The sequence below is a fragment of the Candoia aspera genome, chromosome 9 (genome assembly GCF_035149785.1).
Source record: "Candoia aspera isolate rCanAsp1 chromosome 9, rCanAsp1.hap2, whole genome shotgun sequence".
Lineage (NCBI taxonomy): Eukaryota > Metazoa > Chordata > Lepidosauria > Squamata > Boidae > Candoia > Candoia aspera.
In genome coordinates, this window is record NC_086161.1 from 17,849,556 (window position 1) to 17,877,015 (window position 27,460).

The 27,460-nt window shown below is 42.5% G+C and overlaps 1 protein-coding gene across 2 annotated transcripts; it reads left to right on the forward strand.

Annotated features, from left to right (window-relative positions):
- The first annotated feature begins 14,421 nt into the window (after positions 1-14,421).
- NEFL (neurofilament light chain) lies at positions 14,422-23,604 on the forward strand. 2 transcript variants are annotated; one of them, XM_063311155.1, is made up of 4 exons: positions 14,422-15,590; positions 19,026-19,150; positions 21,576-21,838; positions 23,097-23,604. In XM_063311155.1, exons 1-4 carry the CDS (start codon positions 14,529-14,531, stop codon positions 23,201-23,203), a joined length of 1,557 nt encoding a protein of 518 aa, XP_063167225.1. In that variant the 5' UTR covers positions 14,422-14,528; the 3' UTR covers positions 23,204-23,604. The 2 variants fall into 2 exon arrangements, with proteins under 2 accessions (XP_063167225.1, XP_063167224.1); XM_063311154.1 differs by having other exon boundaries at positions 14,423-15,590; positions 21,576-21,925; positions 23,040-23,604.
- Positions 23,605-27,460: the final 3,856 nt, after the last annotated feature.

Genomic DNA, 27,460 nt, shown 5'->3' on the forward strand with positions numbered 1-27,460 from the left:
ACATGGGCACACCAAAAGGTGCCCATTACTGCTCACACTGCTGCATTTTGAGCCAGTTGTAGCTTCTGGGTGGTCTTCAAGGGCAGCCCCATGTAGAGCACATTGCAAAAATCCAATCATGAGGTGACCAGGGCATGGCTGTCTGAAGGGCCCCTGAGGGATATTTATGACATCTACTGGAGAGGCAAGAAATATCCCAGACATGCTACTATTTCCAGGAGACTCCTGGCCTTCCATCTTGAGGTCCAGCCTCAACAGCACCATTTCCCACTGGGGGTGGGGGGTAAGTGGGACGGAAGTATCTTTGCAACCAGCTTGAATCAGTAGGTAGATCACTGTGGATTTCTGCACTCATACCTCTTCGAAAGGTAGAGGAGCAGAGATCCTTCATGATCAGTTGGTAAACCTGGGAGTAAGGTATGTATGTAGTAACTATCTGGTTTATTATTATTATTATTATTATTATTATTAATATTGATGCTTTGGAGGTTTTTACCTTTCTCAAGTGGGGATGGGGAAAGGAATTCTGGAGGAAGGGAGAAGTCTGGGAATTCCAGAACATCAGAATCTCGGGATGGCTTAGCAACTCCTGGCCAGAGCTGTCTAGGGCAGAAGCAGACTCCTCCTCTATGCGGGATTTGGTCCTTCTCCATTCCCCAGCAACCCCCACCCCCTTCACTGCAGTGTCCCACTTCTGCCAGCAGATGAGCTTCTTGGCTGCAGAAGCAAAAGAGCCCAAAAGCAGCCAAAGCAAATGGCTTCTCCCCATCACACTTCCCCAGAGTGGAAACCTGAAGCTATTATTGTCATCTTCATCAGCATGCACTTTTCCAAGGGAGCACTTTATTAAAAACCTCAGCAGGTTGCAGCAGCTTATTCACCTTGGCTGAGCTTGGATTAGCTCCAAATAATATTTGGATAGTGGAACCCAAAGGAATTTCAGGGCTACTGAACTGAGAAGCAAAATCAAAGAATGTCGGAAATAAACAAGGGTAAACACATCCCAAATTATTTTTGGAGGATGGGGGACAGGAGGAGGGTACCAATAGCATAACATCCAGCAAATGCGCAGGGCTAATTTTGCTTTAAAAAAAAATTCTGGGGCTTCTGGAAGAAAAGATTTCCTGTTTATTTACTGTACCTTGTTTCATCTATTTTTGCCCAAACATGGCCATAAATCACACTACTGATTCCCAGCAATTAACTACCAAATTTCTAGTGAATAGAGAGTTCTAAGGGCCAGACAGAATTTATTGGCCAGCTTCTGGGCTTCAGATTTCCCATCCCACAATGTTCAGTATCCCTCTCCAAATATCTTTGATATCTGCATTTTTCATTCTAGCCCATATCTGTTAGATTTATATCTATCCCTCTTCCAGAAATCCAGGGGAGTGTACATATAATTTTCTCCTCTATTTTTTCCCTACAAAAACAATCTCATGAGAAAAATTGGGCAGCATAGTAGTGTCTGGTCCAAAGTCACTGAGTAAATTTTTGTGGCTGAGGGTAGATTTAAACTTGGATCTCCCTGGTCCTTATCCAACACTGTCCACTGTCATTGATTGGCACTTTAGGTTTGTAGTCTCATCACCCTTTTGGACAATGAAAAACGTATTCCCTGGGGCTGATTCAACCCAAATTACATGTTAATCATCTCCCATCAGCTTTCCGCCAAGGATCTATGCCCTGCCACTTTTTTTAGTGCTAAGAGCTGGCAGCCTGGTTCCACTGGGTGTTCTTAGAAGGTAGAATTGGTGCTCTTATCAAACCCAATGCTGGGACCTCTCAAGCACTTATCTTTCCAGGGTGAGGGTGGGGGCAAGAAGTGCACTTTAATGTACGCATTTGCAAGCTGTCTATGAAGAGCCAGACATTTCCCATCTCAGTTTTGACCATCCAGCAATCTAGGAAGAAGCTGATGATCCCAGAAATGCATTTGGAAAAACAGTTGCCCCTGGAGCAATTCTTCATTTTTTCCCCATCTATGTTACTGGGTAGAAACCAGATTGTCCTTTAGAAGTTAACATTTATTACCATCTGCTCACCCGCAGCAACATCCTGTTGAGATGCCAGAGTAATTAAAATGAATGCCTGGCTTCCTTTGGCACAATGCAATCTTATTTGGTCCAAGAATCAAACGTCCTTCTGAGACATTTCCTGGGGCTGCATGACATTGGTGGGTGTGGCCAGAGATCTTTCCCAATCCTGTCTCCTCAAAGAAATATTGTGGCCACAAAAGTCTTCTCCTCCATGAGCAGTTCCTTTCCATGATAATGTTTTCTTAATGCACAGACCTAGACCCAGCTTCTTCATCGCCAGCTCATTTCTTGAGTGGGATGTGAAGAATAAAAACGTCCATCCAATTATTCTGCCCATAATTTGGTGGAAAATTTCAGAAGGACGAAGAGGCCCAGATCCAGCGGGTATTTTACAGAAACCAACAGAACAACAGATTATTCATGAAAGATTGATCATAAGCTTAAGAACTAAGAAATAGAAACAAATGGCAAAAAGCTAAATAAGAATTTAATTTAAGGAAGATATAAATGGACTGAGAGGCCAGAAAAAGTTGGGACCTTAGGACTTTCGCTAAAAGATTTTGAGGGAAATTTAAATTAATAAATAATACCTTCATGAGAATACCATTTTGTTTAGTCTATCAAACAGAGATTCAAGCCTTTATGATTTCAGAAATTAGACACTAGTGGGGACTAAAGACTCCAGGCAGGGGGAAAAAAAAGTTTGCCTCTTGTTTTTGAATTGCAGAATAAGCACTGGATTGTACAAAATGACAGATAATGCTGTGAAATTTGAGTCATTTGAAGACAATTTTGAGGAATGGGGAGAGAGACTTGTAGCTACAATGACAGAATAGTGCTTACTTATATGAATGTATTATTTACAAAAGAAGAAAAGAAAGTTGTCAAAGAAAATGCTTTGAAAGACCTACAGGATGAAGAGGTGAAACAAACTGATGCAGACTTACTAGAAAATAAAGAAACTGGATTACAAGATAGAGATGGCTGTTAAAGTGGAAATACAAATGACAAGCCAAGATAATGACCCGGATGACAACTTCTTGATGGAGTTACAGAAGAGGGTTGCTAAAGCCTTGAAGCAACTTCAAAGATGGGAGAAAGGAAGGAAGGAAGATCAAAACCTATGACAGCATTTGAACGGATCAAAGACTAAGATAGTTAGAAGCAAAATCAAGGAATTTAAAGCCAATTTGTTTGACCAGGGTTAAAACAAGATATAATTTGATAAAGTTCTGGAACCCCTTTATGGACTTTTTGCTGACAACTGGACTGAAATGTTAATAATTTATGGATTCGCAAATGGATAAGGGAAGAAGAGATATATGCATGCAACCTTATAAGGGGGGAAAAAATATTAAGTTTGCCAATACTTGTTGTGATGAAGACCAAAAGTCACTTTAACTATTTCTCTTTTCTTTTTCTTTAACCTCTTTTTCTCTTTTCTTTCTTTCCTTGCACTTTCTATTCTTTTTCTTTTCATTTATTCTCTCTCTTCTGAATTTTGTTTGTATTATCTTTTATTATTTTTAAAACTTTCAATAAAAATTATATATAGAAAAATAAAGAATTGAACCCAGTCTTGGGTGGATTTGGTTTCTTATGTGAAATTATGTCAGTGGGAAGGGTGTTTGCCACTTCCTTACAACCACCAACCCTTATTGTCTATTGTTTGTCCATTGTTTGTCCATACAGGAGATGAGCAACCCTGACCAGCTTCAGCTATAGGATTTTCACAACTTCCCCAATGTGGATGAAATCTGTCTTTGGCCCCACAGGCCACATAGGCCAGTCTGACCTGCAGGCAAGAGATTTTCCATCCCCAGTTCTCAGGATTGGAAATGAATGCTCAAGACATTGCATTTGAATATGCAATTTTGAATATTTCAGTATGTCAGCACATTGCAATGTGCTGTTCTTTAGCTACCTGGCAGACTCTTTGTGGTCCAAACTTGGATGTCTTTGCAAAGCTCACAAGAGAATTCAATGCTGTGTCTGCCTGCCATGGCTCTCACAGTGGTCATGCACTTCAGTTTTCTAAACTGTTTGCTAATTCCATTATCCAGGGGTGGAAAAATCTGGCAAGAACTCAGAAGTAGGAGAATCAACACAGGGCGAATAATTGATGAGATGCTTGATTCAGGAGCTAGAATGTCCCCGTCAGAAGTCATTCCATGCCTGGTCTATTGCAAACTCATCATTCTATCGCTGCATTTATGGCCAAATGTACAAAAGCCTTGTGCCCAGCATTATTCAGTGAGACTAACCAAGGCAGAAATGGACACTATTTCTTACAATGCATATTACAAGGTTCTTTGTTTCTCAGTCATGTTCTATCACATCTATGCCACTTTGAAATAATGCTAACATAGACCTTTTTGAATTAGACTGGCAAAGGCTGCTGGGAACTCTAGTTCAGCAACATCTGGAAGGCCACAGCTGTATCGCCCCTTTCTTAGAATTATGAAATCAAAAGTAATCTTAGAGATACTCAGATTCAACTCTTCAATCAGTGAGTATAAGTAAGCCTAGCTCTGCCCCTACACCTATAATACTTTGAGTAAAGCTACTTATCAGTAGCTCTCCTACATACTAACCCATCTATGGGAAATACATAATGCTATGTATTAACCTATGTACTGTTTATCACATATTTATGGCTTACTATTCAGCTTGAAAACAAATCTTCAAAGTGGGTACTATTGAAAATGGAAATATCATTACAGAAAAATAATTTCGAAGATGCTAACACTGGACCCAGCCGGTTCAAAACAGCAATGAGATTTATTTAAAATAATAATAATAATAATAATTAAAAAGAAACAAGCAGGGGAAAGCTGCACAATGACAGAAGAAGGGAAAACCTGTGGTTTCTGGGGGCTGCTGAACTGCCGCTTAAAGCAGCCCTTGCAGGTTTCATCAATAGGAAAATATTTTGGGAATTGTAGCTCAGCAAGATCTGCGAGGTCACATGTTCCCCATGTCTGGAATGAAGCCTCCAAAAGGAGAAACCCTGAGCAGTGAGCAATTAAAAAGGGGAGTGGCAGAAGACAGAGCCTTTGCTAAAACCATTAATAACTGCCACCTGGAAGAGGGACGAATGCTGCGCTGCATGGGAACCATTACCCTTAATCACTAAAGCAGTGGGGGCGGTTTTGTTGCCCTGGGTTCTGCAGACTCCAGAGCTCCCTCTGATTACATTATGAAACTATAAATTGCCAATGGCAGGGTGTCCTGCTCTTATGGGAGTGGGAAGTGTGTGCGCACACACACACACACACAAATGTAGTAACCTTCCAGCAAACTTCATAGAATTGAAAATGCAAAGTGGAAGAAACACTGATGTAACGGCAAATGAGAGGTGACAGTTTCTGTGAAAGAGCTGTTTCTCCCCAGCCTTATAATCAGATTAAGTTGGTTGGTGGGTAAGGAAATTGACATTATCGTGCTGAGACATGGGAATTGGCTTGCATTGTAAAGAAATGACAGCTGCTCAGCCTCATTGGCTTGGCATCGGCAAAATGAGAACCGGGAAAGAAGGAACAGGTTTTTGACAGCAGATCTGTCTTCTGGGTTTTGGTATGCCAAAATGGAACCATTTTATTTGTAGCATGCTTTCTCTCCAGGGGCTCAAAGTAGCACCCATGGCACAGGTGGTTTTAATGCTGTCTCCCATTTTTCCCTGCAGCAACTCTGTGAGATAGGATGGAGGGAGGGAGGAGATTCCATGGTTGAGGGTGGACTTGAACTGTCTTTCCCTGGTCCTTTCACTACACCACAATGGCTTCTCTCATAATCCACATTCATGAATAGAAGCTCACAAGATGCCTTCAACCAAAGGTCACACTTTACCCAAATATTGTGCAAGGGCCATACTCCCAAAAGTAAGGGTGGAGCCAGGACAAAAACCAATTTTATTTTCACGCCAATATATTTAATGTATAGAATATATTTGAGAGCCAGTTTGGTGCAGTGGTTAAAGGCACTGGGCTAGAGACCAGGAGACTGTGAGTTCTAGTCTTGCCTTTGGCATGAAGCCAGCTGGGTGACTTTTGGCCAGTCCCTCTTTCTCAGCCCTAGGAAGAAGGCTGTGGCAAACTACTTCCAAAAAACATTGCCAAGAAAACTGCATGGATTTTGTCCAGGCAGTCGCTAGAAGTCAGTTGAAGGCATTAAAAGAAAAAAGATAAAAGGAATGCAATTACCAGTCATTAAAAAAAATATAGCTTCCTTCAAGTCATGCTTGCCAACTGGTGACTACATGGCTGTATCTATGAAGATTTCTTGACAACAGCACAGCAATGGCACCATTGCCTTCTTTATTTTTGACTTCCCTCTTCTGCTGAGTTACCCTGGAGTCATGCTTTTTATCATTCTCCCTTTCCTTGCATTAAAGATTGCAGTTGGTAACAACTTCTGTAGGATTCTGAAGGACTTATCCAAGTGTTATGGCAAGTGGTCCTGGGGGCCTCAGTTTATAGAACGCTGTTTATGGATGTCATATAGATTAATTCAGGTCACTAGCTGATATGTCACTCTACCCTGCATGAGTAGAATTGTGGGCGGATGGGTCAGGACATCTTTTTTCCCCTTTCTCATAATTCTAGAATCTGGGGTTAGCCAATGAAGCAGAATAGTATGAGTTTCAGAAAGTTAGTTCATTGTTGGAAAGTGGAATTTGCCACAGCAGGAGATGTGCAGGGCTTCCTAAATGGATGGTGAGACAAAGACTTATCAATTTCTTTATTCATGTCAGAAGCATCACAATTAAAATAAGGCATACTGTAAACATAGAATTTAAAATATAAAATATAAAAGTTAAAATATATAGAAGTTAAACAGGCCTTGCTCAGAAACTGGCAACATTAATTGCATTCTGTCATGCTGTCATGAGGTCCTCAAATGTGCATTGATCAGGGCACCAAGGAGAAGTGTACATGTGTACTGTTGTCTGCATGTCCCCACAGTCACAAAAGGGCAGAGGCCACCAGATAGCCCCATTTGTTCAGAGTATCTCTGGATCTTACTTTGCCCGTGCACAGTCTGTTCAACAACTTCCATGCTTCCCAACTTTCACCAGACCCAGGTGCCAGCTCCTCTGCTGGTTCCATCCAGTGTTGGTTCTTTGTAGCTTTCCACAGGTCCCCTCTGACCTATCAATGGCTACTAGTCATTGTACATCTACATCACCCCTAAGATCAGAAGCAGTATGCCTGCAAATAGGCAACAGTAAGAAACAGGGTTTTGCTCCCAAGTAAAGCACATTATTTACATGCAAAAGGCCCTAGGTTCAATTTGTGAAAAAATCCTGGGTCTAACCTGGAGAGATATTGCCATCAGTGATGACAACAGGCTAAATATCCAGCTAAGTAGAACACAAGAGCCCTGTGCTGCTGGGCAGAATTTTGAACTGATTCAGCAGATGGCTTCTTATATTCTTGCATGCTTTTAAAAGCTCCAGCAGGATATCTTCTGCTTGCGTGAAGGCATCTGGTGTGATTTAAACTGAGAAGCAGTGATTTTCCAGGGCTCCCACAAACTTGCAGAAAGTTTACCAGTGGTTTTGAAATCCTTCTTAAAACCTTCTGCAGATAAGCTTTGAAAAGCATGCTCACTTCTGGAGGAATCCAAAAACCTGTGAATATCAATGAATATTTAATACTCACTCAGCACCACGGTGCAGTGATTCTTGTACTAAAGAACAAATAAGGGACTATAATCTCAATCAACGCAAGGAAAATCAGGCTGGAAACACTGGCAGGGGAGGGAGAGCAATTTTGCACTGTCACCGTATCTCAGAAAGAAACTCCAGTAAAAGATGGTCCATGTTGAACCAACATTAGTTTTCAAAAACTCAGTTTACACAACACATTAAACTAAAATGGGTTGGGGTCATTTGTGGTTGTTGTGGGAACTCCTCCATGGTCATCCAGATGTTACGTAAATTGGCTATCATGTTAAGCCATAATATGGCTTGTTTTGGTATTGTGTGTTATGTGAACACATGTGTTTTGTTAATAACACAGCTTTAGGGTTTAGCATGTTGTGTGACCCCAGTTTAATGGCATAACTCTAAGAATCTTACACAAAAGATCAGTACTGCTGAATCTAATGAAACTTATTCTCAAGTAACTGAGAATCAAACAGCAGCATACTGTTAGACACTTACTGGAGGTAATCCACACTGAACACAGAAAGATACTTTCTTCTGATTAATAGGGGATTATGGTACACACACTTTAGACATCCATCCATATTTACTTCTCCCTACAAGCCTGTCTAAAGGCATGGGTGCTGAACACTAAAAAAAATTTAAATTTGCCCTGGTGTATCAGTTTAATAAGAAGCTTAAATAAAAGTTCAAAGGCTGGCAATATCTAAATGAATAAAATCATGTTTTGATCAATGCCCTCTCCTCTTTGACAGGGCCACTGTGAGCTATAATGTCTGAAGAGTGTAATTTTTATTCCTGTGAGAACCACAAATGCCACTTTGTATTTCTAAACAAAATCAGTGTCTAAATCCTGGATTTTGCCAGTCTTCAATTGGATGCAGGGAGGAAAGAGGAACAGCATTTTTCAAATGTTAATCTCTCCTGTGCTTCTAATTGTGCCTTACAAGGACCAAGCCTTGTGGCGCAACAATATAAGTTTGTTGGGTTATGTTGCAGGTTATGAATATGTAAATCTACCAGATGACATTTAGGTCTGAAGTTCCCAAACTGATCCTACCTGTCTTATCTCGTTGGCTTGCCTTTTGAGAAAAGATACTTTTAACTGAAAAGTAAAGACACTGGAAGCTGACATGATACAAGGCATTATGCCAGCTTCCAGGATTATCATTATTTCTAAGAATGCCTTGGGGCCCTACATATGTTCCATAGGCGTTCATAGCAAATAAAAACATTGGAGTGCAATGTTACATTTGTAAGTGTGTGCCCATCTCTCCAGAGAAAAGATAAATGGGAATGGAGGGGAATAAAGGAGGTGGCAAAGCAGAGATATCTACTTTCTGATTAATGGGGATTTCATGTTGGATTGAGTTTATTGGTTGGGTGCAAGGCCCCTCCAGAGAACAATGTGCATCCATATAAGTTAAAATCTCCCTGAACTTGAGGTGACTTCATCATGGACATACAGCATGTGTATTTGGATGGACAGTAGTAGTTTTCTTGGCAACAGTGCAAAAACAGTTCTGACAACCTTCTTCTGGGGTTTTCTTTCCATATAGCCACCCATTTCATATATGGGACTCTTTAAATTTTTCAGTGTATCCTATGCTGCTATGATTTCCTTGCTTCTCCCATCCTAGTACTAACCAGGTCCAATCCTACTTAGCTTTCCAAGATAAGTTATCATTGCTTAGGTGCTGCCACCCCGCTCAGTATGTACCTGTGACATGTTCTCAAAATTCAGAAAGTGCCTACTGGCTGCAGAAATATTACCATATCTATCCTGATCTAAACCTAAGACTGCTACTTACTATATTACTACTAATTATTATTAGAGCTCCATTAGTGTGGATTATCCAATGGTTGAAATGCCAGTCTCAAAAATCTGGTAGGGGCCAGGTTGTGAATAAATGTAGGGCCAGGGAGCACCCCTCATTTCCCCAATTGGGTGGACTACAGGTGACATCACAGGAAAAGGTGGGGCTGATTGTTTGGATTCTTCCACTTTTTCAGGATGAGAATGGGAGCAGAAGGCCAACCACATCCTTTCTATTCTTTAAAAGATGAGAAGCAAAATTTCTGCAGCTTGAAGTAAACATAAATCAAAGCCAAGACCTGCACCCTTTTTTCTGCTGACTCAGATTTACCCCTGCAGTCAAGAAGAGATCCACCTTCCACAAGAGCTTAAAAAGATTGAATAATTAAATCTGTTAATAAAAGCCAGAGTCAATACTGTGAGAAAATAACACATCAGAAGTTGTGATGATGAACAGGGGGGGGGGGGCGGGCGGGGGGGGGGAAGCACAGAAGACTTTCAAAGTTGGAGATGAAATTCCATTGAAAATTCATTAGGAGCACACATCTCTGCAGTAAGGCCATACCCCTTCATGTCCTTTCCAGCTTTGCCCTTTCTTTGCCTCTCCATTTTTGTGCAATGCATATTTCAGGGCATCTTTTTGCATTTCTGCAATGTCACAATGTTGCTACCAAACTCTGACCTTACCAATGGGGGAAAAAAAAAGCAGAGAGTTCATCTGGTTCAGAGACCACTGAATCCTGGTATCCCAGTCCTTGCAAACCTGGAAGAATATATTATGTGTAACATGATTAGAATTCCAAACAGGCTTTCCATGAACAGAGTGGAGGTTGGGGAGAAGAGTTCAGTGAATGATCATGTTTTGCATGCAAGCAGATGGATAAAAACTTAGGCTGAAACCTTGGAGAGATACTGCAGATCAGACATCAATACTGAGCTTTACTGGGTGGACCATCCATCCACCTCCCTCCCTCCCTCCCTCCCTGTTTTTTTTTTTAATGCAAGAGGTGGGTATTGATATTACAAAAGTTGGCAAGATTGGGTCTTCTCCCCATCTTTTTTAAGTGCTTCAGGGTAGATAAAGCCTTCCTGAAAGGTTAACACATGTTTTTCCTTCCCATGAAAAATCAGTGGGAAATCATGCTATTTGGCATTAGGTGATCCTGGGAGGTTCTGAGGATTCCAGAAATACCTGTGCCCCACGGGGCCATGTGCAGTCACCTAACAGGTAATTGCCCAACATGCTAGATTGATAAATAGCTTAACAAGGCATTCAGCACCTTCCTAATTTCCTTTTTCATAGAAGAATTTGAAGGCTTGTTAGTCAAGCTAATTAGTAGACTTATTTGGGTTTTTTTTTTCCCACAAAAATATGAAAAGTTTATTACAGCATGTCAGCCACTGGATATCATTAACATAGCCCAGTGGTTCTCTGCTACACACACACGGGAACAAATTGGACATGGGAAAATGGCATGGCATGATTTGGGGGAGCAAAGAAGGAAGTGCTACAACAGATTTTTATACTTGTTTTAACCTGCCCCTTTTCCTAAGCCTGATGAGAAGTAGAGCTTTTGGAATGCATGAGGGGCTTAATGCCATTTTGTGCTAGGAGATACAGTACTCTTATCTTTGATTTGCAATGCATTTTTTGTATTTATCTCCTAATTTGTCTTGTAATTTTTGCTTTGCATTTATCTCCTCCAGAACAAAGCAAATGGTAGCAAGATTACAAAGATAAACCTAAAAGTTTGTGGCTCAAGGGGGCAGACTTTCGACTCTTTTTACAAGATCGGAGTTGAGCAAGCTGGTTGAATGCCTAGAATATTAGCTGTTATACTGTATTTTTAACTTTTTTTTATTTTATTTTGTATTTTGTATGCTCTTGTATTTTCATGTATTTTTCATTCATGTTCTGCTTAGCTTGTGCACTATGAAACCATGGCTTGATGGATAACCTTGAAGGTTGTATTCAGTTCCTTGTCAATGTGTGTGATCACTTAGAAATAATCCACACGGACATATAATATCATGCCTATAAAAGAGTCTCAGAGGAAATACAACATATTCTCCTATTAGTTGCCCACCTACAAATATTTATTTCCTTGCCATATAAATTGAGGAGGAATGAGTCAAGTCTTGTTGGAAGTTATATAAGTACATGGGAACTATAGTTCTATGGAGCCATCAAAAGAACAAGGTACAGCAGACAGTGAGCATCCTACCTTCCTTCTTCTGGAAGTCAAACCAAGTCTAGCTAGCTAATGCTTGAGTTAGGGAAGTATGCCTGGTTTCATGAATGCGTGAGCAAGTAGAGCTTTTAATTCAAAAAGTGAACAATATAAGTTGTAAATAAGTTGTGGCTCACTGATCTCTGGGAAGTCAATCATCTTAACCAGGATTACTGGGAAGGTGGAGATCAGGCTAGTCAGTCAACATAGATCTCATGGCCCAAGACTTCAGGAAGACCCCAGGTTGGGGAAGGTTGAACTAGATCCCCTTCCACCAGGTGGAAATGCATCTAGCCTGCCTTTGTACTATATGTATGATAGGTTAGGATCCAATGAGTTTGGGTAGTTGGAGGTACAGCAAGTTGGGGAAACCAGCCATTGTCTTAGCATGTTGAGTGAACCAGGTCAGCCCATTTTAACTGTATATGACCTGAGCAGGGCAATTATGGTTTATTAACCCAGGTTGAGTGTTCTGTGTAAACCCAGCTTTAAAGGAATATAAGCCTGGGTGTGGGAAAAGAGAAAGATAAAAAGAAGTGAGACAGGCAAGGGGATGGGAAGACAAGGGGTTGAAGAAAGTGAGAAGGGGGTACTGGTCATCCTTGAGAGCTAATCTTTGCTCAACGATGACAGCGAGTTGGGGAAAAGTACTTTCTCAGCCTAAACTTGAGTAAAAAGAAACAGGGATCAATGAAAATCAGAAAAGATGACTTGCATTTATCGCTGTCGTAAAGATAAACAGGGATAAATGCAAGTCAGATAAGATGACTCCAGCACATTGCAAAGCTGTTCTCCTTTGTCTTTTCATCTTCCACAGGCTTCCTGCCTTTAAGAGCTGCACTTTTCCCCTTTGGTCAAAAACAGAGAAAGCAGCCTTGTTACAGATCAGACTGTCTGTCTATTTACATATCTATCCCAATACTGAATTGTCTTGGCAGATGTCAACAAGTGGCAATATTCCCTAAGCTGTAAAGATAAACAGGACTGGAGCTGGTTGGGAGACCTCTAGGTTATGTTAAAGTCACTTCCAATTTGAATTTAACAGTGGAGTCCCTGGTGCTCTCTGAGCTTGGTTGTTCCCTTGCAGACATTCCATTACCTGACTAGGTAACATCATCAGTGCACGTGAGTGTGGGGTTTGCTCCCTGTTTATATACAGTAGCTTGCCCTGCCAGTGTTGGCAGGGGTGTGGTTTTCTCCTTGGTAGTTCCTTGATTAGGGTTTTGTTTCCTGTTTGTTAGATGCTGATGCTAGGGAGAGTAGAAGGCAAAAGGAAGAGGGGCTGACCAAGGACAAGATGGATGGATGACATTCTAGAGGTGACAGACTCGACCTTGGGGGAGCTGGAGGTGTTGACGACTGACAGGAAGCTCTGGCGTGGGCTGGTCCATGAAGTCATGAAGAGTCGGAAGTGACTGAACAAATAAAAAACAACAATCCCTGCTTATCTGGGTGTAGGCTGCTGGAGAGAATGTGTTCTGGTCTTTTTGTTGCCTTCTTAGCTTTTTAATTGTCTTTTTGAATGGTGTGTAAATGTGGTTTATCTCTATGTGTCTACTGAGGCCTGATCTGTCTGAATGCCAGGATTGCTGGGAATTCCCTAATGCTTTTGGATTTGGGTTGGTCTAGGATGCTCACAGTTTCCCCATTGAAACTATGGTTGCGTCTGTATACGGGTAATGAAACGTCTCCGCAATTCGTCCCTGAGCTACAGATATTTTCTTCTATTTTAACTTAACAATGCTGAAAGGTGGGTTGGTACTTCTGGTTAATACTGGATGAGAAGTCAAAAAATCGCGGATGCCAATTGCAAGCCACTTTCTTAATGCTGCCAAGAAAGCTGCCAAGAACTCAGTCATCAGGAGCTAAGCTCCACCAGAAAATGTCTTTAATTTTCCACTTCCCAGTCTCAAACCAATATTCAAATCAGTATCTCACACTGGTTTCATTAACGAAAAGACTGTTTAGTCTCTGTTCCTTCCCCAGTGGACATTATGGAATTTGCCATCACCAGTGCTTGGTACTGCTTTGAATACGCCATCCACCCACGTAACATCATAAAGGGATGATGGCAAAGAATGGACTCCATCTCTGAACATGGATCCAGAAGCAGCCATGAACTAGAGGGAGGTTCCTGAAAGCTCAGGGGGAGCCTTTTGATCTCTATGAATACAGAACAATCTTTGGGGCAAGGAATCCTGGGGGGACTCCAAGGAGTTCAAGGGGGCCTGAGCATGCTCTCTGGCCCCAGGATGCGAAGCAATACCAACCCTTGCGGGGGGAGGGGCGGAAGGGAAGAGGGATGGAGAAAGGGTTGGCGGGGAAGGAATCTCCCTGGAAGAAGGGACAGCTGGCTGAAGCTGCTCGGCTGTAAGGGTTGCCGAGGGCGGCGGCCGGGCTGCGCTGAGTGGAAGAGCACCCTTCAGCTACGGGGCATCTAAAGAAGGGCGAGGCTGCCGAAGAGGCGTGCCTGATCGAGGAATGGGTGGAGCTGCTTGTCTAGCGGTGGGGAGGGCGAGGAGAGGAGAAGGGCCGTCGCGAATTCAGCTTGGCCTGCTAGGGCAGCGGCTCCTCCCCTCTTGCTTAGCGCCGCTGGCTTCTCCGCGCTCGGCCCGAGGGCTGGGGGCCGTCTCCGCTGCGTCAGAGGCTCCCGGCTGTATAAATAGGAGCGGGCGCCGGCGACCAGCCGCAGAGCGGTCTCCCTCGGCCAGGCGGCAGCTTCGCTTCCCCCCTCCTCCCCTTCCCCACCCATCGGGACCAGCCGAGCCGCTGCCATGAGTACCTTCGGCTACGAGACGTACTTCCCCTCGTACAAGCGGCGCTTCGTTGAGAGCGCGCCCCGAGTGCACCTGTCCAGCGTCCGGAGCGGCGGCGGCGGCGGCTATGGGGTGGCCCGCTCGACCTATTCGAGCCTCTCGGCGCCCGTGTCCTCGGTCTCGGTGCGGCGCAGCTACACGTCGTCGTCCTCCTCGCTGCTGCTGCCGCCCTCGGTGGAGAGCCTGGACCTGACGCAAGTGGCGGCCATCAGCAACGACCTGAAGGCCATCCGCAGCCAGGAGAAAGCCCAGCTACAGGACCTCAACGACCGCTTCGCCTGCTTCATCGAGCGCGTGCACGAGCTGGAGCAGCAGAACAAGGTGCTGGAGGCCGAGCTGATGGTTCTGCGGCAGAAGCACAGCGAGCCCTCCCGCTTCCGCGCCCTCTACGAGCAGGAGATCCGCGAGCTGCGCCTGGCCACCGAGGAGGCCACCCACGAGAAGCAGGCGCTGCAGGGCGAGCGCGAGGGCCTGGAGGAGACGCTGCGGGCGCTGCAGGCACGCTACGAGGAAGAGGTGCTCGGCCGCGAGGACGCCGAGGCCCGCCTGCTGGAGGTGCGCAAAGCCGCCGACGACGCGGCGCTGGCGCGCGCAGAGCTGGAGAAGCGCATCGACAGCCTGCTGGACGAGCTGGCCTTCCTCAAGAAGGTGCACGAGGAGGAGCTGGCCGAGCTCCAGGCCCAGATCCAGTACGCCCACCTCTCCGTCGAGATGGACGTCTCGGCCAAGCCCGACCTCTCCTCCGCTCTGCGCGACATCCGCTCCCAGTACGAGAAGCTGGCGGCGCGCAACATGCAGAACGCCGAGGAGTGGTTCCGCAGCCGCTTCACCGTCCTCACCGAGAGCGCCGCCAAGAACACGGACGCCGTCCGCGCCGCCAAGGACGAGGTGTCCGAGAGCCGCCGCCTCCTCAAAGCCAAGACGCTGGAGATCGAGGCCACCCGCGGCATGAACGAGGCCCTCGAGAAGCAGCTGCAGGAGCTGGAGGAGAAGCAGAACGCCGACCTCGCCGCCCTCCAGGTGGGGCGGGCTGCTCTCTCCCGGGGACAGCCGGGGCGGAGCGGCGGTGCTTTCGGGGAGCAGCCGCGTCACTTCTCCCCGAAAGGAGGGGAGACGGGGGGGGGGGGTTCCTGCAGAGGAAGAGGCGCGAAGGAAAGGGTGGGCTTCCCATTCACCTCCCCCCCGTTGCGCTCAAATTCCGCCCAAGGTTTGGGGAGACCCTGCGCCCTCCTTTCCTTGGCCCCTGCAGCAGAAAGCACGACTGACTGCCGCGCTTCGTTTCGCCACCGCGTCCAAAGGCGCAGCTTTCGTTCCGCTTCTCTGTTTCTCTTGCAGTAAGCGAGAAAGTTGGGGAGGGGGCGAGGCTTGCGTTGATCCGGAGTGCCCTCGAGGTGGCTCCGCTTCTGCAGCCACCTGGTTGCACTGAGGCATTTTTTCAGGGAGTAAGGAAAGGTCGTTTTCCAATAGCAGCTTTCCGTTCTTTTTTCTTTTCTTATAGAAGGGAAAAAAGATGGAATCGCCGCTGAGTGACTTTTAGCCGCGGCTTCAGGGGCTGTCCAAACGGAAGCCGGCCTGTCTTCCTCCTTAAGCCTCTCCCAGGAAAGCTTGCTCTATTACAGGGTTAGGGAGACGCATCACGGACCACAGGGTGGTTGAAGTTGGGTGGAGTGCCCACGCCTAATCCTGAACTTGCGGGGGAGGGGGAGATTTGCGGTGGCTTAGTCCTGGAACCTTTTCAGGTTTCAGCATTAGGCAATACTCTTTTGAACACTTGTTTGTCCGGAAGCATTAACTGGTTTCTGGAGAGAGGATTTTCCAACCATTTCTGTGCTTTACTACTACCTTTTAGAAATTGCTCAGTGTAGAGGTGGAATATAGCTGGACTCCCTGTTATCTATTGGGCAGAAAAAAAAGTTTTTCTTTTTTTTTTTTACCATTCTCATACATTCTCCACTTTTCCCTTTTCCTTTCCTATGAACCAGCAGTTTGTCTATTAATATTAAAACATGCTAGAGAGAGAAATCCTCCAGAAATCAATGGTAGCTAATTCAGAATAACTCCCTAATCTGCAGCTCAAGAAGCAGATACATTTGGTATTCACCTTACTGTATATTCAGTAATAAACCGGTTTGCTCAAGAAAATGTCCAAGTAGGGCAAGTCTCTAGCAATGGTTCTAGGAACTATTAGCCAGTTGTACTGTTCCCATTGAAGCATCAACACAACCCAGTGCACATTTACTTGGGAGTAAGCCTTTCTGAAGTAAGTTGGGCTTACTTTATAAGTATGCATTGGACCATGCCATATAGGCAATTAGCTTGCAAACCCCACACCCAGCACATCATAGTGCATACAAGACTTTAAATATAATATTTATTTATTAATTAATCAAATTTAGCCACCGCCCATCTCCCCCAAAAGAGGGACTCTGGGTGGTTTACGATAAATATTTGTCTTTTATCTGTTCTAGCAGGCAAATGGTGCTGAGTTGGCAGACTCATTTCAATTAGGTGGGAATATTCCCTATACCTAAAATCCCTTGAAAACTTCCTGCTAGGTTACTCCAAGCTGAGAGTTAGTAAAATCAGAGAATATATGTAGTTCAATTTATTGCAGTAAAGCTATTTAGTTGCTTTAAAATTATGCATAATGCCTCATCTTGTTTGGTGTTTTCAATAGCTGTGTCACATCCTGCATAAGCTGCTTTGTGACCTTTGAATGCAACATACAACAACTGCAGCAGCTTCCAGGCAGGCAGTGGTGCAATGCACCAACATCCTCTAGAAGTGTCTGCCCACCTCTACCACGCCCAGATTAACATGGGAGCTGTCCAGCATTCAAGGTGCTGAAATGGATGGCTACTTGTTATTAGCCATGACAGCCAGGCATGCAATAGCTGTTTCCTATTAAATGGAAAGGGAAATTTTATGTGTTGATAAACTTGTAGGTTTAATCCAGTTTCTTCTTAGGAGTCATAAGTAGCTTAACTAAACAAAGTAATCTTTGTGGAGTCTTAGGACTGGAAGGGTCCCAAAACATTTGGATCTTTCTAATAATACTAAAGCATGCTCCAGAAGTAATTGTTAAATATGAATCCCAAGTTATGTGGTAAAATTCATTTTTAGAATAGGCTACCTAACCTTTCTCCATCTCTTCAATACTGCACCACACTTTATCTTTCAAACATGCAGCAATATAATTGTTTTTGTCCTAGTGACTTGATCTCTTCTTCCTATTTTTTTTTGTAATTTTGCAGTTATAAAGGGAGGGTAACAAGTTGCATTGAAGGGTTTTAAAAGGGAATTTCACAAAACTATAGGAATGTAAAAATCACCACCGAAGCTACCAGAACAAAGCTATGTTATGGAATGGTTATATATGAATGGCAACTATATAAAATATTGTCAGTTCTGGCCTTTTGATCTTCTGTGTATAGATCAAAAGTTATAAAACTTACCTCAAATGAAACATCACTCCAATTAATTCTGATTAATATCAGTTTACCCAACAGCTCAAATTAGAACATGACTAAGCAGTATGCTTAGCTGTACTCACACATGCTTAACTTGTCATATAATATATTGTTTTAACTAACTAAATGGCTAGTTTGTACAACTTGCTGAGTTACAAAATATCTAACCAAAGTGAACATCAATCAAGCTTGGAGTATTGTCTAGGCTGCTATCTGATTTAGTTAAGAGCACTGTCTGGATACAGTCATTAAAAGCAGAAACAACTTACCTTAGGATGATCTGGTTATAAATGAATTTATTATAAACCTTCAGTATTATAAATACATATATGAGTGAGAAGTTCCAATTAATTTGATGGACATGTCTGTGATTAAATCTGCCTGTCATCTTAAATGAGCTTGGATTGAAGGTTAGCCCTATTCTTAAACATAGGTCTTTTTAACAGCCTTGTTAAAGAAAATAGTGTTTTAAAACTATATGTGATTTGTAGAGAAAACCATAGACTGAATTCTGGTTTAAAAGAGATCCATTACATTCATTGGTGCTTAAATTAATGAAGATTAGCTTGTCTCATTGAATTTGGGGAAATTGCTCTAAGTATAGCTTAATTTGGGCTTATGTTTTGTTTGTGAATAAACTGCAGTTTTCCTGGCTCACATACCACCTGAATTATATACCAGGTTTTACTAAGTATAATTAACCAAAAACTATGGCTTTGTGTGAACTACATTTTGGTCTAGTAACAGAGCCTTGGGGAGTTTAAACACTGTGAAAGGTGTTTTGTTTGTTTTAAGTACATGTGGTCTTTGAACAAAATCTGTAATATAGGGATGTGAGGCTTGGATATTCCAGGAGAACTCTCCATTGAAGGGGAAATATACTGTTCCCTACCAAGTCAGAATCAAACTTCTTGGCCAGTCAAGGTAGTTGAACTTTGCAAATCTAAGTGAGATTATACACTTAACCATTCCTTATTTTCAACAGGATACAGTTAATAAATTAGAAAATGAACTGAGAACCACAAAAAGTGAAATGGCTCGGTATCTGAAGGAATACCAGGATCTTCTAAACGTGAAAATGGCTCTGGACATCGAAATTGCAGCATATAGGTAATTTCTAAACAAAGAAACAATCTGTGGTTATAAATATGCAGAAGCCCACTTTGGGGAAAAATGTCTTTACTATTTTCAAATGTATTAGCTGCAGTAACTTGTTTTATTTCCCAGTCTCTTTATTCCCCAATAGTTTGAAAACAATTTATAAGTCCCATTCAGATAAAAAGTTGGATCAACTTCCATCTGGAGTGCGATGACAAGTTGTATATCAGCACATTTGTCTATTGCAAATGATGGAAATCCCATTGAAGCTTGTCCAATACACTGTCGTACTATTTAGGACAGAGTTCAAGAATTTACAGCCTTCAGCCAGATATAAAAAAAACTTAGTACAGTTTCAAAAGCATCCAATCAATTCAATTCTCTGCCAAGAGCCTCAAATCCCTTTCAAGCAGGCTGTAGGCAGGGGAGATGTGAGAAGCATCTTGCCTTGGTTCTGCTTCTGCACTATCAGATGAATGCTGAGAGATTAACTGCCATATAGCATGACAGAAATATATTGCAAATAGTCTCTTGCTCTCTCCAGTGAAAATGAAAAAGTAAGACTATAGTATTACAGAAATTCACAACAGTTGTCTTGTTTGACTAACAATCCCCAGGCTAACTGAATGTGTATTAAACCTTGAAGATACAACAACCAGCACTTCTGTGTGTACGGGGCTGATTGCATGTACAAACAAATTTCTATGCATAGATTTGAAGGCATCTGCCCCTAAACACTATGAGCCAAAATGACAGTGTGTGCATTGTGATCTTAAAATGCAAAGTCTTTCCTTTTGTATTTGCTTTGCAACATCTTATGCAAATACATGCAGGGCTGAGTTTGCAGTGCTATATTGGGATGCATATTTCATTGTTTGCCATCCTTTGACCATTTCCTATGGATGCCAATGTGTAGGTTCCCAATTGCAGATGACTATGTGCTAGGAGACATGCATTCCAAAGAATTGTGTGCAGACATGTTGTTTCCTGAATGTTGCAAATGCAGTAGGAGGCAGTGCCTGTTGACTCTGACAACACAAATCAGCAGAACCAAAGAATTTGCAACTAGCTCAGCAATGCCCTTTTTATGTCATTAATGGGAAACATTACTAAGATTTTCTCTTCTCATTTTAAGTATTTCTTTTTTAAATCTCCCACTCAGTGATGGTTCTGGCTAGAGCATGCTTTCTCCTGCTCAGAGCATTTTAGAAATCTAGCTTTTTGAAACATATACATGGGAGAAATCTATTGATGTGTAGCTACGTGGCTTTGAATACTCCAGAGGAAAACTGAGATACATGTACGGTGAACAAAATAAATGTTATTTAATTTATTTACTAAACAGATTTATAAGGCTGCCCAACAAACACATGCTGACTCTGGGTGGCTTAGTGAATCAAAAACAATAAAAACACAATAGACACCCCCCGGCGGCAGCAAGCACCTTGGTATCAGCCACTTAATTGGCTCTGAAGCAGCCTGGGGTCTCTAGGCCCACTGACAGAACCATGTCTTCAGGGCCTTCTGGAAAAGGAACAAGGAGAGGGCCAACCTTATATCTGGGGGAATGATGTTCCAAAGGGAGGGAGCCACCATGGAGAAGGCCCTTTTCCTTGGTCCCACTAGATGTCCCTAACTGAAGGGACCTGTAACATGCCCTGTCTCCTTGCTCTGGTGGGCCGGGTAGATGTGACTGGGGAAAGGCAGTCCTGCAGATAACCTGGCCCCAAGCCCTGTAGGGCTTTAAAGGTAACAACTAGCCTCTTGATTTGGACCCAGAAGCAAATCCGCAACCAATGCAGCTCCCGCAAAAGAGGTGACACATGCACAAGTCTAGGCTTGTGCAAAACTGTGCGGGCCGCTGCATTTTGAACCAACTGAAGCTTTATCACAATACAATGTGATTTCTTGCCCTATCCTAGTGAATGATTCCTTTTTCCTACAGATTGTATAGATGTTTAAAGTTCTGTATCAATTTTTCTATGTTACTGATAGTGGGATGGCTGGACCTTCTGACTCTTGAATGTGGGTTGTAAGGCCAGCTAGATTCTCATGAGGCCTTATTGTCAGGTTTATTATAAGAAATAGGAGTTAGGTTACTGAATCCTGGAAACTAGATACGTGGTACTTTTGCCCCACTTTTATCAGCAAGTATGTTAAGGCAGGTCCTCCTTGATGCCTTTGATCTTCTTTCTTGCCCCCATTATTGGAGAAGGGGCTGCCTAACCAACAGAATGTCAAACTGCCCTGTTTTGTAAATGTCCCATTTCATTCCCAGACTCAGATTCTTCCATTACTTTGGGAAAGAGGAATAAAAGACAAACTGGTGCTGAAAAATCTATATTTTGAGTTGGAATCTTAAGAAAAAATTAAGGTATACTTCTAACTTATTGGTAAATAACTATGGCAGTGAAGAAGTATGTATTTTCTCTTTTAGGAAACTGCTGGAAGGTGAAGAGACTCGGCTTAGTTTCACAAGTGTGGGAAACATCAGCAGTGGCTATCCACAGACTGCTGGGACCTTTGGAAGATCAGCTTATAGTGGTTTACAGAGCAGTTCATACTTGATGTCAGCACGTTCCTTCCCCGCCTATTATTCAAGCCATGTGCAAGAAGAGCAGATAGATGTTGAGGAGACGATTGAAGCATCTAAAATGGAGGAGGCCAAAGAATCTCCCCCTTCAGAAGGAGAGGAAGAAGGTGAAGGTGAGGGAGAAGGTGAGGGTGAAGGTGAAGAAGGAGAAGGAGAAGGAGAAGAAGGAGGAGAGGAAGAGAAGGAAGAAGAAGGTACTGTTGGGCAGCAAAAATTCAACTTCTGAGATTTAGTGGGTTGCATCCACACATCAAGCTTAAAGTTAATACTTGAAATCAAGGGTACATCGTGTTAGTGAACTTTACTCATTTATTTCAGCAGGTCTACTCTAACTACACCTAAAATAGGGTCTAATCATTGCCCAAACTTTGAGATGGATGAAGCTTGAATTCTAGGTTTGGCCCCATCTTTAAGGTTATAGTCTACTTCTGAATGCTACAATAAATTTCTTAAGGCAATGATCTAATTCTTTTTGCATACTGATTTGATAAATCTCTCCTGTAATGATTAAAACAAAAGACAAGATAACACCACATAATGCTGAATGATTGCAAGTTTTAAATTTAGTATTTTGATTGGACATTTTATTTGTCACTTCAAAATGTGTGTCAAAAGTGATTGTGTAGATTGCTAGTGATTCAAATATATAGTTCTGCTCATTTGACTAGAATTATTCAAAGGAGCAAATAACACTTCTATGAATTGTTGAAGCCATAGGGATAAAAGTTTTTTAAAGCCAAGATAAACACTGAATGTCACTGGGATTTGCATATTCTATTTTCTTTCTTCCCTTTGCAGAATATTTATTTTTGTGTTAGGTGCTACCATTGCTTTGATCAATGACAGAAACATGCCCAAGGAAGCACCATTGAATTAATCATTTTTTTAAAGAATTCCATTGTAGATCAAGGAAGCTTTATTTGTTGATACCTTGCCTTTTCAAAATATAAATATCAAGTGATGATAGTCAACATTTCCAACTTTGAGTTCAAAGCTTCTTAAAGTTGTGTCTAGCCTACTGATCTTACTGGGACAAATTCTATTCCATTAAATCTGTGCAGTTTAGCAGCTAGAAATAATTATGTGCACTACAATCCAGTTTTAAATTAGTTTATGATCAAAATTGGCCCAAGCATGTTGATTTTTAAGAGATTCATAAGCCTTTTTTAAAGGTATTATATTACATACTGTACCTCTTGGTTTTGAACAGTTTATTCCTGGTCTTTCTCCAGTCATTCTATTATGGCAACCACACTATATGCTGTAATCTTATATTCAAAACTTTGTTCTGCCTCTCTTTTTATTTAGGGGCTAAGGAAGAAACTGAAGAGGGTGAAGAGGATGAAGGAGAGGAAGGAGAAGGAGAAGAAGAAGAGGCTGAGGAAGCAGATGAGGGAGAGAAAAAGGAAGAGGAAGATGAACAAGAAAAATCTAGGGGAGAAGAAGCTCCAAAGCAGAAGAAGAAGGACTGATCTGAATCTACCTGTGGGCTGGTTTCCCAGATAGTTTAAGTGAGCTAGAATTGCTACACCATGTATTTAAAATCCAAATATGTTCTTGTGTTTAAATAATTTATTTATCCATCCTTGTTTTGTTTTCTTTTTTGATGCAAAGTAACCCGAATGCTTGCAGAGTGTCAGGCTGGCTACCGCCAAACCATGCATGGTATATTCTTATGAGTCCCAGATCAATGTGCAATTTGGCTGATTTCAAACCGTAATGTCTGAGGGAAAAATAAAGAAGTATGGAAATTATTGGTGGGGTGGGGAAAAATATTTCTCAGCTTAGAATTGTTCTGGAAACCATGAATGATGAAAACAATGAAATCTGTGCAATCAAGCTGGTCAATAAAGTTACAGAGCTGCATATACAACTTTCTGTTTTAAGTCTTATGTATTTCTTGACTAATTTCAGAAGGGACACCTGAAATATTTATAACATATTCCATATCAGTGTTTACCTGGAAATAAGCTAGTGATGAGGGCCACATTGTTCCATTGATGGCTTTTCATAAGGGATGGACTAGGAACAGGGAAACCCCAGTTTCTATTTGTCCACCAAGCTTGTGGGAAATATTTAGGCCAAGATCTTTCATCCAACCTATCTCAAGAGGATTATTAGGATAATAGATTAAGGGGAGAGACCTTGTTTACCAACCTAAGCTGAAAAGACAAGATATAAATACTAAAACAAAACTATAATATTTCCCTGATACAGTCTTGAGCATCTTCAGTAAGCAAAACTGAGAATGGCCTCTAATTGTGAAGTTAGTAAAGGTAAAGGTTTCCCTTGACGTAAAGTCCAGTCGTGTCTGACTCTAGGGGGCGGTGCTCATCTCCGTTTCTAAGCCGTTAGAGCCAGTGTTGTCCATAGACCCGTCCGTGGTCATGTGGCCGGCATGACGACACGGAACACCGTTACCTTCCCGCCGAAGCGGTACCTATTGATCTACTCACATTTGCATGTTTTCGAACTGCTAGGTGAGCAGGAGCTGGGACTAGCAACGGGAGCTCACCCCGTCACACGGATTCGAACCGCCGACCTTCCGATCGGCAAGCTCAGCAGCGCAGCGGTTTAACCCGCAGCGCCACCGCATCCCTGTGAAGTTAACTTAGCTTGAAATATATTCAGGTGATATACATTTGCTGAGTTCACACAATACGTTTATGTAGTTCATGGGTGAGATCAGTATGTTGTGCAAACTACTGAGGACCAATCAGGAAAGGGTTTGTTTGAATCTTAAAGGACCTCACATGTTTCTCTGGTCAGCTGTGCTACACTAATGCTGAAATATGGTCAGTTGTGGGGAAGATTCCAAACCTTAGCCAGTCCAGCCTCCCAAGAAAATGTTGCTGGTACAGAATGACTGATGAAGCAAGCCTCTTTTCATTATAGAATTTCATGTTCAGCCTGGACAGTTCAGTCTGACCCCAGCACCAAGCCACGCCTACTTTGCCTCCCTGGCCAATGAGAAAAAGGCCAGTGATGTAAAGAAGCTCTTCCCAGCATTCTGGTCCAAGGGTTCATGCGGTGCTAGATAGGACTGAAGGAAGTGGCTAAAGATCACATATGCTCCCAAATGGAAGCTCTTAATGCAGTTAGTAAGACTACGTACTGCCAGAGCCTCTGGAAAACAGGTCAGCTTACTGATTGAATCATGCAAGTGTGTGTGTGTGTGTGTGTGTGTGTGTGTCATTGTGTCCAACACATTTAGAGTGAAAAAAGGTTGTGCCAGAACCAGTGCCTAGAGGAGCTCTGAAGAGAGTGTCTCAAAGGTTTATTATAGTACTGCAAAATACAGAAAAATAAATGGATAAATGGGTGGATATTTATTTTTTATTAATTCGTTTGACAGTGCAGGTAGTCCTTACTTAATGACCACAACTGGGACTGTTCAGTTCAGTTCATGCTTTATTACAGTCGTAGACCAATACAATGGTATTATTCCATAAGATAAACATAGTCACGCTTAAAGTATTAAAAACGTACAATAAAAGATACATATTAAATTCAGGTAAAATACACTGATCATCTGTCTAACTCTATATGTAAAATCTAATGTTGTAAAGTCTTGTATAAGGTAAAGGTGAAGGTTTCCCTTGACATTAAGTCCAGTCGTGTCCGACTCTAGGGGGCGGTGCTCATCTCCGTTTCAAAGCCGAAGAGCCGGCGTTTGTCCAAAGACACTTCCGTGGTCATGTGGCCGGCATGACTAAACAGAATGCCATTACCTGCCTGCTGAAGCGGTGCCTATTAATTGACTCGCATTTGCATGTTTTCGAACTGCTAGGTTGGCAGGAGCTGGGACTAGCCACGGAAGCTCACCCCGTCACGCGGATTCGAACCACCGACCTTCCGATCGGCAAGCTCAGCAGCTCAGCGGTTTAACCCGCAGCGCCGCGTCCCTTTAAAGTCTTGTATACCTTTGTAATTTTTTTTTATAATCTTATCTATATATATAACATAGTCACTATGTAATTTTCATGTTTTATATTTTATATCTAATATGTTCTTAAAATTTTACACACTTAAATAGTTAAAATAGATCACACATTAGATTTTACATGTATTGGTCTATGACTGTAATAAAGTGTGAACTGAACTGAATCGGGACTGGAATTTAGGTTGCTAAGTGATGCAGTTAAGCAAATCTAGACCCAATTTTATGACCATTTTTGTGGCAGTCATTAAGCAAATCACGTGGTTGTTAAGTAAACCACAGGATCATTAAGCGAATCACATGGTTCCCGATTGAGTTTGCTTATCGAAAGCTGGCTGGGAAGGTCGGAAATGGTGATCACGTGACTTCAGGATGTTGCAACCATCATAAATGTGAGCTGGTTGCCAAGCATCTGAATTGTGATCATGCTGCGATAGTTGTAAGTGCGAGGAATGGTTGCACGTCAGTTTTTTCAGTGCCGTCATAACTCCAGACAATCACTAAACAAATAGTTTTTAAGAGAGGATTACCCGTATTTCTAATCCACTCGAATACAAAATGATCCAGGATCCTGGAATAATACTGGCTTGGAAAGGGGTTCAGGGAGGCAGGAAACAAAGACGAAGGTTTCTGTCCTTCCAAATGCTACTGATCTAGAGTTCCCAGAAGGTTTCATCTTTGTCTATGCTGACTGGGGCTGATGGGAGTTGAAGTCCAATATATCTAGATGGCATCCTTGCATTAACCATGGAAAAACAAGGCTGGCCTTTAAATCATCCACTGCTCTCCCCAATGCTCAGGTTTTACATATGTCAGGCCCTTAAAATTTTCTCCCCTCATTTGCAGCCTCATGTGCCAACATTTTACTTCTTCAGTCTTATTTACATGTGCAGAATAAGTGGTTGATGGACATGAATATCAACTCTTCTCCTGAAGTGCTGTGGAATTGTGTTGGTGTCATGGGTTTCACATATACCTTCAAAATTGCTTGATTCAGAAAGAAGAAGTGAAATATGTAACTGGTCAGTGTCCCTGTAGTCATGTGATCAAAATTCAGGTGCTTGGCAATCAGTATGTATTTACAACAGTTGCAGCATCCCGGGCTCACAGGATCATGGGATCACCATTTGCAACCTTCCGACAAGCAAAGTCAATAGGGGAAACTGGATTCACTTAACAACATGAGATTTGTTTAACAACCATGGCAAAAAAGGTCGTAAAATTGGGCACAACTCAAAGACCTCATTGCTTAGCAATGGAATTTCCAGTCCCAATTGTGGTTAGAAGTCAAGGACTACCTGTAAATAAATCAAAATGGAGTGGAGAATGGAAAAATGGCCATGGCATCTGTTTTTCCATCTGTTTGTTAAGGACCAGTCACAAGTCACTTTTTTCAGCACTGTTGTAATTCTGAACATTTATTAAATGAATGATTGTAAGTCGAGGACTCATGTTACTTTTATATGCTGTCTGGGCAATTCTGGGTGGTTTACAAATGGTATAAAACCTTAAAGATGAGAAAAACAATAAGAGACAAAAATAAGGAGTAAAGATGGCAAGGAGAACAAAACCGGTTGGGAACAACAACAAGGAAAACAACAGTCTGAAGTGGCATCAGACACCCTTGTCAAAGGGCTGGGTGGACAGCCAGGTCTTCAAGACCCTTTGAAACACCAGTAGAGTACAAGATCTTTGGAACTCAGGGAGGGAACCTCATTCCAGAGGGCAGGTGCACCTACACAGAAGGCGTCCTTCCAGGGTCCCAATAGAAGGCATTGATTAATAGAAG